General features: G+C 38.2%; 1 protein-coding gene across 12 annotated transcripts in view; it reads left to right on the forward strand.

The window, feature by feature from the left end:
• Positions 1-12508, forward strand: part of dpyda.1 (dihydropyrimidine dehydrogenase a, tandem duplicate 1) — a 239481-nt gene that overhangs the window by 111926 nt on the left and 115047 nt on the right. For all 12 annotated transcript variants that reach the window (XR_010893848.1, XM_067378763.1, XM_067378754.1 and 9 more), the window contains one exon: positions 4211-4426. Coding sequence is in view for 11 of the 12 variants with exons in the window: in XM_067378763.1 (XP_067234864.1) it covers positions 4211-4426 (216 nt within the window). In the remaining variant the exon portion in view is untranslated. The remainder of the gene's footprint in view (positions 1-4210; positions 4427-12508) is intronic.

Raw genomic sequence — 12508 nt, forward strand, 5'->3', positions numbered from 1 at the left:
GTTCGGCTTAATTAGTTTGCTACTAGCAAAGTAACTGTGGAGAGTGAAGGAGGGAGGTCAGGGAGGGAGAGAGAGCACTTCGGATTGTCCCGTTAGCTGAGCCAGATCAGCCTGGGCTCCTGAGAGGGGCTTATAGAGGCCCCCTGCCTGTCAAACACACACACACACACAGGCTGAGACCCTGCAGAGACATCAGTGGCTGTGCATGCTGCTAAACCCATCAAACCCATGCACCAATAAAACCATCAGAATCCAGGCAGAAATTAAAGAGCAATCACATGTATTATGTAATTAAGTAGATATGTGTGACAAAACACTGACTGTTTGCGTGACTATATGACAGTTTACTCATGGCCAGATACAAAAGGAGGCCGTGCATAAGTGAGTATTTGGCTTTTTTTCATCGCAGATTACTTTAAATTGACCTTGTTTACTTTATACACATAGTTTTCATATTGTACGTAGTCTCAGCCTCAGACATCACTTCCACGGACCGTTAGCTGAACGTCTGATGCATAAGACACTAGGGATGGGACGAAATATTGTTTGACAAAATATCGCGATACAAAACGTGACGAAACGCATCGAGGTCGAAACAAATGGATCGCGAAATAAAGATAGATGGCACTGCTGCATGATTTGCGTAGTATATAAATAATTTAGTGTATTATATTTCCGTGTATGTACATGGGGCAGACATACAGTCTATGGTGGCAGGGTAAAAAAACTAAATTAAAAAAAATATATATCCGGGGAACGGTGCGGTACGTCATAACGTTAAGACAGGCATGTTGCAATAACAACACTGCAGCGAGCTAACAAATATTATTAGCATTAGCACCAACTGCCTTGCGCCGACCATGGAGTCAAATGAGGTCGAAATTGAGGAAGCTCAGCCTGGATAGTACAAGTCATATGTCTGGCAGTATTTTGGCTTTCTCATTAAAAAAGACAAAGACGGCAATAGAGTAACTGACAAGACTAAGACTGTGTGTAAGCTATGCCATGCTGTCATTCCATACACCACATCCAACACATCAAACATATCAAAAATGAACCACCACCTTCAACGTCACCATAAAAATGTGAAGACGGAGAAACAAGCGCTGACACCAACTCTACCTCCGTCAAGTCTGCGTGCAAAACAGATAACCAGGCTCATTGGTGAATTCATAGAGGACTATATGGCTCCATTTAACATGGTAGTGAAACAAAAATAAATAAGTTGTTGTTATACAGTAATATTTTCTTCTTTTTTTTTTTTCTTTTTTGATATCGTATCGTGACGTATCATATCGTGACCCTGGCATATCGAGGTGCATCGTATCGTGAGTTTAAGTGTATCGTCCCATCCCTATAAGACACACAAAATGGGAAATACTGGGAGTTTCGAAGTCCTCATCTGATTGTTTGAATATTGCAGGATTTCTGGGAGACATGCGTGTCGCTTTCTTTAACTCTCTGTCTGGAAACAAGGCCGCCGTGATGCCAAACCCCCTCATGGAAAAAGAAAGCCGGTGTGTTTACAACTGTGACAATGAGCTGTAAACTTGCACTGCACTCTTGAATGAATAATTTAGTAGATGCATGCCCATAGGCATAATTTATGAGTGTTAGTCTTTTTTTCTTTTCTTTTTTAAATGTTGATGAAAAATTACCAAAACAAACATTTATAACACACTAATAAGCACTGTATTCACTTATAAGACTATGGACAACTTTTAGACAGTGTGTAAAACATATTTTATTTGACCAGAATCATAAAGGCAATGGAAATTTGACCTCTACCGTAATAGCATTAAATTCTAAGTAAATGGTCTGTTTAATGTCTCGTTGAGTGCTCTAAGGCACAAGGGGTGAAGCTCCTGTAGGTATTTGACATCCATATGGGGGAATCTCACGGTTAAGTGCAGCTCTTCTCCAGCAGTGGTGGGTCAGCGAGGGGTTAATAGTCTGTCCATGTCTGTGGCTAGAGCAAAGCAGAGATAACTGTTTATTTGCTGATGAAATTACCATGTGTAGTGTTCAAGGGAAGGCAACAGATTGCGTTGTTGTTTTTACGGTAATGGACCGCAGCTGAGGGAACGAATAGAGTCATTTGCAGAAAGATTGCAAGACTAATGTAAGAACAGCTCTCAGATCAGCTCAAAACAAGTCCCACCTGAGAGCTCTGATGTGTGTTCATGTACTTGTCCCTGGGTATTTAATATTATTCATATGTTTCACATGTTTCTCAATAAAATAAACTAGATTTGTGTTTCCTGAAGGAAATAAAATTGCTTGCAAATAGAAAAATAGTACCGTTAGCTTAATTTTTAGTCTTTGGTTGCCTTGCTGTTGCTGACTATCGATGGTCGAATACATGCATAGAATACATGACCAATCACAATAGAGTCCAACAGTGACCACCCACTTTTTCAGAGAACTTGGTTCCGGAAGCATTTTTTACTATTCATTTTTAACATAGGGATTTTAAAAAAAAAGTCTTCATCAAGGAGTTATAAGCCATGAACCAAACTAACTAGCTTAGAGGTGAAACACAACATGACAAGCTTTAAAGGGCAAGCTTTAATGCCCCTTTTCACAAGATGTAATATGAGTCTCTGGTGTCCCCAGAATGTGTCTGTGAAGTTTCAGCTCAAAATAACCCACGGATCATTTATTATAGCTTGTCAAATTTGCTCCTATTTGGGTGTGAGCAAAAAACATGTTGTTTATGTGTGTGTCCCTTTAAATGCAAATTAGCTGTTGCTCCCGGCCCACTTTCCAAAAGAGGGCGGAGCTTTAACAGCTCACGCTTCAGTTGCTCAACAACAACAAAGCTGGAGAATCTCACGCAGCCAAAATGAGGATTGTCAGTAACAGTGTTCAGCCTTGCATTGTTCAAACCGGAGTCGACACTGATGGAGACACTCAGGAAGAAGTTACAACTTTTAGAATGAAACTGGACGTTTCTGAAAGGTTAGTGGATAAATTTATGTAGTTGCTGTGGAGTTGATTCAACTCATCGACTAACATGTGCCTCATGTTAATCTTTTGTGCAAATCCAGCGTTGAATTGACCCTCATTTGTGAAGCAGCCTGGCGTAAAATTACGACATGACAACAACACTCTACTACAACAACTTTTCCTCTTCTCTAAAGCAGCCCAACATGGCCTAAATAGTGTCTGTGCAGCCAACGACAGAACAGTTAGCATGCTTTGCTTGAACTTTTGCCATGGCATTAGAACTGATACACTGCTGTCGCTTGAGAAAACAAAATGGCAGCGCTGTGGGTGGAAACGTGCAAATGAAGGGGGGGTAATATTAAAATAATATTATTATTCTTCCCCTTCCTACGTCACTAGGGAAGTGAAATCTGAGCGGCTTGTTATTTTAACATGCGTGCAGAGAAAGGCTTGGCAAAACAAAGTTACTGGGTTGTCCTTTTTCACATTTTCTAGGTTGGTAGATGCACCGGAGACCGATTATAGCACTTAAACATGTAAAAAGTCAGATTTTCATGATATATCCCCTTTAATTTTCCTCATATCTTTTCACATTGTGTCATATTATATCATATCTTAGATGCTAATTACCTCAAGTGCTTCTGAAAAAAAAAGAAAAATCAATAGCATATCATTTGCCAAAGATCTATCTGGTGTACAAAGTGTTTGACAACTACAGCACATCCGTCAGGGCCCGAGTGGGTTCAGGAACGTCCCTCGGCGTTAGTTGTTTGTCTCGGGTGTTTCTCTCGCTAGCTTTTTCTCTCTCCCTGTGACGAGGCCTCTCTGTGGAGGATGTGGGCTGTCATGTTCCTGCTCTCATTTTCTCTTCACTTGACACCCCCTCGTTCATTATGCGGCTGTGACATCACCACAAGGGCAATCATACGTGTTTGATAAACGTGAGGCTCATTAGAGAGAGAGCTGATGTATGACTGCTATTTGCTGCTTTTGTGCCACGATGTGAAGAGATAAACAATGCCGCACACAAACACACTCAGCAATCTCACAGCCATCAGCCGCACCATTGTATCTTTAAACGCACACGTGTGGCGGACCGTAACGCCAGAGTAACCTTCAGAAACTTGCATTCAGAACGACCGTGAGCTTTCTTCTGGGATTCAGAGCTTTGTCTGTGTGAATGTGGCCAATTTTCCTCCTCACAAAGTAGGAAAATGCCTTTGAAGTCTCACATGTGTGATGTGATTGTTTGTCGTTACAGTCCATCTTCGGGCAGACGGTCAGCGGGCCGCCCCAGCTGCCTCTCTTCTACTCACCCATAGACATGGTGGACATCAGCGTGAAGATGTGCGGCATCACGTTCCCCAACCCGTTCGGACTGGCTAGTGCTCCACCCACCACCAGCGCCGCCATGATCCGCAGGGCCTTCGAGCAGGGTTGGGGTTTCGCCCTCACCAAAACGTTTTCATTGGACAAGGTACTTAATATGAACAGCACACATAATGATAAATAAACTATAGTGGTTTTTGGTTCTATATCTTCAGAAGAGGCGCAGAGTTGCTCAGAGGTTGCTTTTTCGTACCTCTGGGTTTGGACCCCCAGATATGACAATGCCCGTTTTGTTTTGTTTTGTTTTTTGTTTTGTTTTGTTTTGTTTTGTTTTGTTTTGTTTTGTTTTGTTTTGTTTTGTTTTGCATTTTGTTTTGTATTTTATTTATTTTTTATTTTTTATTTTATTTTAAAGTATTACTAATTAAGTTATTATTTATATACTATTATAGTATTTATTAATATTTTGTATTAGTATTTATTTAATATTTAGCATTTTATTTTATTATATTTTATTATTTTATTTTATTATATTTTATTATTTTATTTAATTTTCATTATTTAATTTTATTTTTCATTTTATTAGTATTTATTTAATATTTAGCTTTATTTATATATATATAAATATATATATATATATATATATATATATATATATATATATATGTGTATATATATATATATATTTGTATATATATAATATATATATAAACACATACTTTGTATTCAATATTTATTTTATATTTAGATTTTTTAATTTTCAATTTTATTTTTATTTTAATTAATTTGCTTTTTATATGTTTCATTTTAAATTTAAAAGGATAGTTCATCCAAAAATAAAAATTCTGTCATCATTTACTCACCCTTATGTTGTTCTAAATCTGCATGAGTTTCTTTCTTCTCTTGAATACAAAAGAAGATATTTTAAAAATGTTGGTAACTAGGGGTGTCACGATTCTCCAAATCCTCGATTCGATTACATTTTTGATTCTAAGGTCACGGTTCGATTGGATTCTCGATTTTTACATTTATTTTTTTAAAGCACAGGTTGCTATGCCATTTTTCAGACTAGACTTTTATGCAATATAATCACCGTAGCTGTGAGATGCGTTCTACTTGGGATTGGAGTTTTCCACCACCGAATAAAGTCGCATGTCTGCGGCTATGAATACTCCTAACGCCTGTTTCACACTGCAAGCGTGAGCGTCGCATGCGCAGCGCATGAGCGTAACTACACTGACACTGCAGCAGCAGAGACGCGCGAGTATTCACAATGGAAGCGTTTGTACAGCGTCACAGCAGCGGCTCAAAGCTGCATAGTGAGAATTTCTTTACAAAGACAGCTATAAATTTGTTTTTATAAGTTGGTCATTTATAACTTGATAGCCTTGAAAGTTTGTTAACATGGGGAAGTGTACAACATTTTCATATAAACAAATAAATAAAAATAAATAAAAGCCTTGTGTTATCCATTGCTGCACATGAATGAGGTGAGCTTTGTGTTTGACATCATCTGCCGCGTGTACATGTTTACAAGACGGCAAACTCGTATGGTACACGCACATAAGCATAGCTTGCAAACTGTTGTTTTTTTTTGTCATAACTCACTGGAAATCCAAAATACTTCCACACCAGCGACTTCAGTGAAAGAGGAGGGGGTTCGAGTTCTGTCGATGATGGGTCTCCTGCATCTGCAGTTGCCATGCTATCTTTTGAGTGGCTGTTAGAGGAGGTTGACTGGCAGTGTTTTTTTTCCGCTTGGCAAGCAACCAGACGCGACATGGGGGCGCGGCAGCATCGACGATTCCATTTTTTAATTCGAAGTTCGAGATTCTGACTTAATTGCGGTCGATTTCGATTTAAAATCGAAATCGTGACACCCTTATTGGTAACCAGACAGTTGATGGACCCCATTGACTTCCATAGTATTTTTTTTCCGTGGCTACGGTTAACTGTCTGGTTACCAACATTCTTCAAAATATCTTCTTTTGTGTTCAACAGAAGAAAGAAACTCATACCGGTTTGTAAGTAATTACAAAATTTTCATTTTTGGGTGAACTATCCCTTTAATTTATTTTTATTTCAGTTTAAGTGTTAGTAATTTTAGTATCAGCTTATTTTATTTTATTTTGTTTTTCATCTAATATTTTCATTTTATTTTATTTCATCTTTTTTTTTATAGTTTTAGTTAACAATAACAACACTGGTTTGAAAATATTTGGCTCAGGAAATTCAGTTCTTTTCTCATTTATGTTTAATTTAAGTTTTGATCTGTAGCATTAAGGTGAACATATAACAGTATTCATATTTTCTTTTCCTCTTTTCAGATTCCTTATAATATTTCCATTTGAAACAGGATATTTAATGTGAATTAATGTAGGAATGTTTATCAAGACATTAAAAAGGTCACTTTTTGAATTCAGTGTAAACAGAAGATAAGATCATTTGATCTTGGAAGAATTTGATAAGAAATGTTTGATTTCATGTTAAAAATTGCTTTGATTGCAGGCTGCGATGTCTTGACAAATCTAAGCACTGATTTGAGATCTCTTCTGAAACTTTAGAGGAGATGCGTGCGATTACAGGGGCCTCGGCAGAAAAATCTTAAAAGCATGATAAAAGCATTTGCACTGCATTTAATCACATTTAGAAACAACTGAGATGTCATGAGAGATCTCATTTGTGTTCTTGCTTTCCTTCATGTTTCATCCAATCTCTCAGGTAGCAATTATAGTATATTTTTATGAGACTTTCATTAAATTTAATTAAAGAACAGTTAACAGATGAAACTGTCGAGAGAAAGGTGATATGACACCGTGACAGATGTTATTCTCACCTCGTCTTTATTCTGTGCTTAAAGCTATTTAAGTGTGATTATGAATTGTTGATTATAAATGTTGCCACTAAAATGAACATGAACTCAAACAGTTTTAATTACTCTTTTCTTTTTAAATGTTAAAGATTCAAACTTATAATTGAAAAAACAAACTGTTGCAATTAATTTACTCAGTTTTATTAACTTTAAATATTCTCTTTTTTTAGCAACGTCAGTATTAATCATGAACATATGTCTGTTCTGTGTTGGCTGCCTCCACTCATTAGCAGCACCAGGGATATTAAAAGAAAATAAATAAATGCTAAAAAAAAAAAAAATGATTAAAAATAAAAGACAAGCACTCAAACTTGTGATAGACATCGCTATAGTAACGCAGCAAGTTCCATATGCTACTGACAGGAGGCAGGAGCAGGGAAGATTGAGTCAAATTGTTTATTCCGACCCATGGTCCTCGGCACTCGGCTGATTTCAGACAGTGGAGGACAGCATGTGAAGTGTGTAAATGATGTTTCTCCTGCTCTGATGTGTGAGTGACTGATGTAGCTGTTCCTGTTTTATAGACGCCTGTCACCTGCTTTCATTTCTGCTTTTATAAACTGTGCACCGGCCCTTCAGAAAAGGTCAGCTTTTTATTTCCAGAGACAAGCGGTGGTGGGAGGGAAGAGGCGGCTCGAAACGTTACAATAGAAGCTGGAAATTGCGCCGGCTTCAGTTTACCTTGGGAGCTCGGTGCACCATCTGGATGTATTGCTTAAGATCGCATTATCTCCCCGCTCTGACAACCTTCTTTCTTGCACTCTAAAAAATTCTGGGTTGTTTTTTTTTTTTAACTCAAATGCTGGATTCAGCCTGCTGGGTATTTTTATTGGGTTATGTAACCCAGTGTTGGGTAGTCTGTGCCAAACCAGTTAAAACTGGAACTTAAAGGGTTAGTTCACCCAAAAATGAAAATTATGTCATTTATTACTCACCCTCATGTCGTTCTACGCCCATAAGACCTTCGTTCAGCTTTGGAACACAAATTAACATATTTTTGATAAAATCCGATGGCTCAGTGGGGCCTGCATCGACAGCAAGATAATTAACACTTTCAGATGCCCAGAAAGCTACTGAAGTCATATTTAACAGTTTTTTTGTGACTACAGTGGTTCAACCTTAATGTTCTAAAGCAACGAGAGTACTTTTTGTGTGTCAAAAAAACAAAATAACGACTTTATTCAACAATATCTAGCAATGGGCGATTTCAAAACACTGCTTCATGAAGCTTCAAAGCTTTACGAATCTTTTGTTTTGAATCATTGGTTCGGAGCATGTATCAAACAGCTAAAATCACGCCCCCAAGTGGTGAACCATTGAAATTTCAAAACACTTATGATGTAACGAAGCCTCGTTTACTGAAATCACGTGACTTTAGCAGTTTGATACACGCTCCGAACCACTGATTCGAAACAAAAGATTTGTAAAGCTTCAAAGCTTCATGAAGCAGTGTTTTAAAATCGCCCATCACTAGATATTGTTGAATAAAGTCGTTATTTTGTTTTTTTGTCGCACAAAAATTATTATCGTCGCTTCATAACATTAAGGTTGAACCACTGTAGTCACATGAACTGTTTTAAATGTCTTTAGTAGCTTTCTGGGCATCTGAAAGTGCTAATTATCTTGCTGTCAATGCAGGCCTCACTGAGCCATTGAATTTTATCAAAAACATCTTAATTTGTGTTCCGAAGATGAACAAAGGTCTTACAGGTGTGGAACGACATGAGATTTTCATTTTTGGGTGAACTAACCCTTTAATGGTCATTTTTTTTCTGTTCTGAGAGAAAACTTCCTTAGGGGAAATTTCTTGAATGAAAATAAGGTTTGTATTACATTGTATTCCTATCAAATTATTACTGTAGAACGAGGAAAATGTCTGTAGTCTTACATTTTACCTTTTTATGTTTACATGTACTCCAAATGTAAACATGCTTGGAATGCTAGCCTTCTTCAAATGCAGCATACACTGTTTCTACAATCAAAGCGAACAACGCGCCGGCGCCACCATGGAAGTTTCACGGCCGTCAAACAAATGCGCGACCAGGGCTGTAAAACAACGCAACATCGTTGTCATATGTAACAAACTTACTGTGCGCTCCACTGACTATAATAGGAGTGCTGTTGATCTAGTGCGCTAGCCATGTGGTCGCGCTATGCATTTGACGGTTGAAACTTAAATACCTGACAGATGAGATGGCACAAGGTTATGCTGTTTTTATGTAACTTTTCAAAAAAATTAATATATAAGATTGGCATTTAATGCACTGGAACAGCCTACTGATAGCAGATTCCCATTGGCTGCTGTTTCTGCTGCTGTCACGTCCTAAAACATTTACTAAATGTTTTGGAGTATTTTATGATTGACTTGCCTTTGAAAAAAAATATCGTATATGAACCGTTCCTGTCCTATATGTATAGAGAGTTTTTAGAGTGCATTTTTATTATTTTAAATGAAAAAAACAATATCAAATTGACTGACCCAGCACTTATAAAAAAAAAAAAAAACAACCCAGCAAATATGTTCATGTTTAAAACCCAGCAAGCTAAGTAAAAATAACCCGGAATGTGTTATGTCCAACATTTACCCACCGCTGGTTTGCCAAATAACCCAAATTGGGTTGTTTTTAACCCAGCAATTTTTAGAGTGTGCCTGAAAGAGGTAGTGGACGACTGACGGTCGTCCCCCAAAGTTGTCTGTGTGAACTTCCTAGCTCGAGTGGATCCCCCGCACCATTCTCTTCAGAGTCGTGCTTTACTCTTGACATTTGTAGATGCCAGATTGGGCTGTAATATACTGTTGCATGTATCGCCTGCCAGCATATGCTGAAATACCACCTGATATCTCTGTAAACAGAAATCATATTATTCTTTATTGTGTGCTCAGTGGGAGAGATTGTAGGGGGGCTTTTCTTTGGGGAAAAAAAGATAAAGAAGTTCTTAATGTCAATATGAATGAACAGCCGCTACGCCGCTATCACCCACCTTAAACACAGGGGATTTCTCTTTTTTTTAATATCCTGTGCTTTTTTTTCATCGGCACCACCCCCAATCGCAACATTACCGCCGCATGCTATTGATAGAATTTGAGATGCTCAGAGGATTGTCTACGAATATGAGAATCTTCACGCTTCTGGGTCTCATCGTTTGTGCTCGGCATTGCTAATTAGCTCGGTAGCGTGCTAGACCGGTGGAGAACTGCCTAACAAAGCTCTGTGACCGTTAATTAGGATTAATGAACTGTATAGCATATGAAAACGTGTTGTTTTCTTGCTACTCGTTTGAAAAGAGGGCGAAGGATGTTGTCTTCCGCACAACCCGTTGGCCCTACATCCATTTTTCACGAACCATTTTTTTTTAATGCATCACACCAATTACAGGACTGTTAGATATGTGATTGATACATTTGGCCTGTTTCGGACTAATTATGGAATGAGAGAATGATTCGTAGGCTTCCTCCAGGGCCGAGGCCGAGATCCAAAGGCAACTGAGCCCAATTAGCTTTTTGACTGGTCAAGTCTGGTTAAATCACACCTGTAATTGGAGCTTACCTGATTAATGGCAAATGTGCCAGTTTTCCGCCAATCAGCACCCCAAAAGAGGTCTGTAGGTGCTAGTTTTAGCCGTTGGCTTATATACTCGTGCACAAGTCCTTTGTGTCTTTCACGTGAGAAGAATAAGGAATGATTGCTGTTGACCCACCAGACTTCCGCCCACCACAGAAAGCTCTTAAACTCTTTAACTTTATCTTGCGAAACTTTCTCTGCACATCAGTCTATTCTTGAGCATGCCTTCTCACCTCGGCGTAGGAGGATTTAGTGGGCAAATCTAAATAAACTAAATATGAAGACGTATTAAGACGGATTCTCAACTTTTTAATCGCAGTTAAAATGAAAGAAGTTGCACGGGGAAGCTGGCCCATTTGTGCGCACACACAAACACGCACGCACACATTTACTGTACATCTCAGATCGAGGTTTTTAATTTAATGAGAAATGTTGGATGAAGCTCCATGGTAACACAGATGAAGTGTGATGTGTCCCATCACTCCGCCGCACACTATGTTCACTTTCTCTCTCTGCATCTACTGAATGGCTTTATATGTCTCTCTGCTAATTAGCGACCGGGATTTAATCAACTGCAGGATTTTTATCAAGAACTGAAAGGTTAAAGGTCATGAACCTCATGCGGACGCTCAAAATACACACATCCACACCCTCTTAGGGTTTGAGTGTTTAATAGGTGGCGCTGGTAATGTGTAACTCTGTAAATGAGTGTTTCGTGTGCTAAAGGGCTACAGGTCTCAGGGTGGGATAATGAGATATTCTGTCGGTTTTGTTCTCATCAAGCTTGTATCTCACCGCTTCTGTTGTGAAATGGAATTGATTTTTATTTATTTACATACGGTATTTGCTTCTTTTCTGATGTGGATCTGCTTTGTATGATTGATTGTGAGGAGAAACAGGTTTAGTTGGGTTGGTGTAAAATGAAACTAATTCTCTTGTTGAAAAGTCAACATGAACAGCAACCCATTTTATTTTTGTAATGTTATGTATCTCCCGTGCACAAATCCGGTATATGTTAATATTAATATACATCAATTTGATTTCACATTGACTTTAAAACTATAATTTCATCATATTTTGAAACACCAGATTTTTTTTCCCCCTGCTTGATTAAACCCAGAAAGGTTCATATGAATGTGTTAAATAGAAAAAAGAAACATGTCAATTAATTTTTCTGCACTAGTACTAAGGAGAGCTGTTTCGGTTCCTTTAGAGTGCTCGCTGTAGCTGGAGATTGGCACAACCCAGCATGCACTGTATTCAGGCTCATTTCCATTTCACACCAGCAGGAGAGAATTCTGGGATGGGGGTCCCTTGAGAGTATTTGGAAGTGACACAGGCATTTCTGCACTTCCAGCTCTGTGACAGAGTTAAAGCGGAGAGATGGATAGCCTCCCATAGCTGCATGCTGGCCTGCTGTGAAGAGAGAGACAGAGAGAGAGAGAGAGAGATGGAGAGTGAGAGAGAGAGGCTAGCACAACCTTTTTGAAAGTCTATACACACACTTAACATACCTAATTAATGGTGCTTGATAAGGCTGATACCTATATATAATAAGTGCATGATGGTCATATGCAGATGTACTATATGTCATCATATAATTTAAATTGGCAAATAAGATGTAGACCTTTTTTTTATATATTTGAAAACAGAACATGTGTACAGTTACTAGGTAGAATGGCAGATTTATTTATTTATTTTATTTTGCTACAATTAATGCAGATAATCTCAAAATGTTCAAATATGGGCTGATACTGTACATTGATCTATCACCATATATGATTTTTCATTTGGC

This window comes from Chanodichthys erythropterus, chromosome 23, assembly GCF_024489055.1.
Source record: "Chanodichthys erythropterus isolate Z2021 chromosome 23, ASM2448905v1, whole genome shotgun sequence".
Lineage (NCBI taxonomy): Eukaryota > Metazoa > Chordata > Actinopteri > Cypriniformes > Xenocyprididae > Chanodichthys > Chanodichthys erythropterus.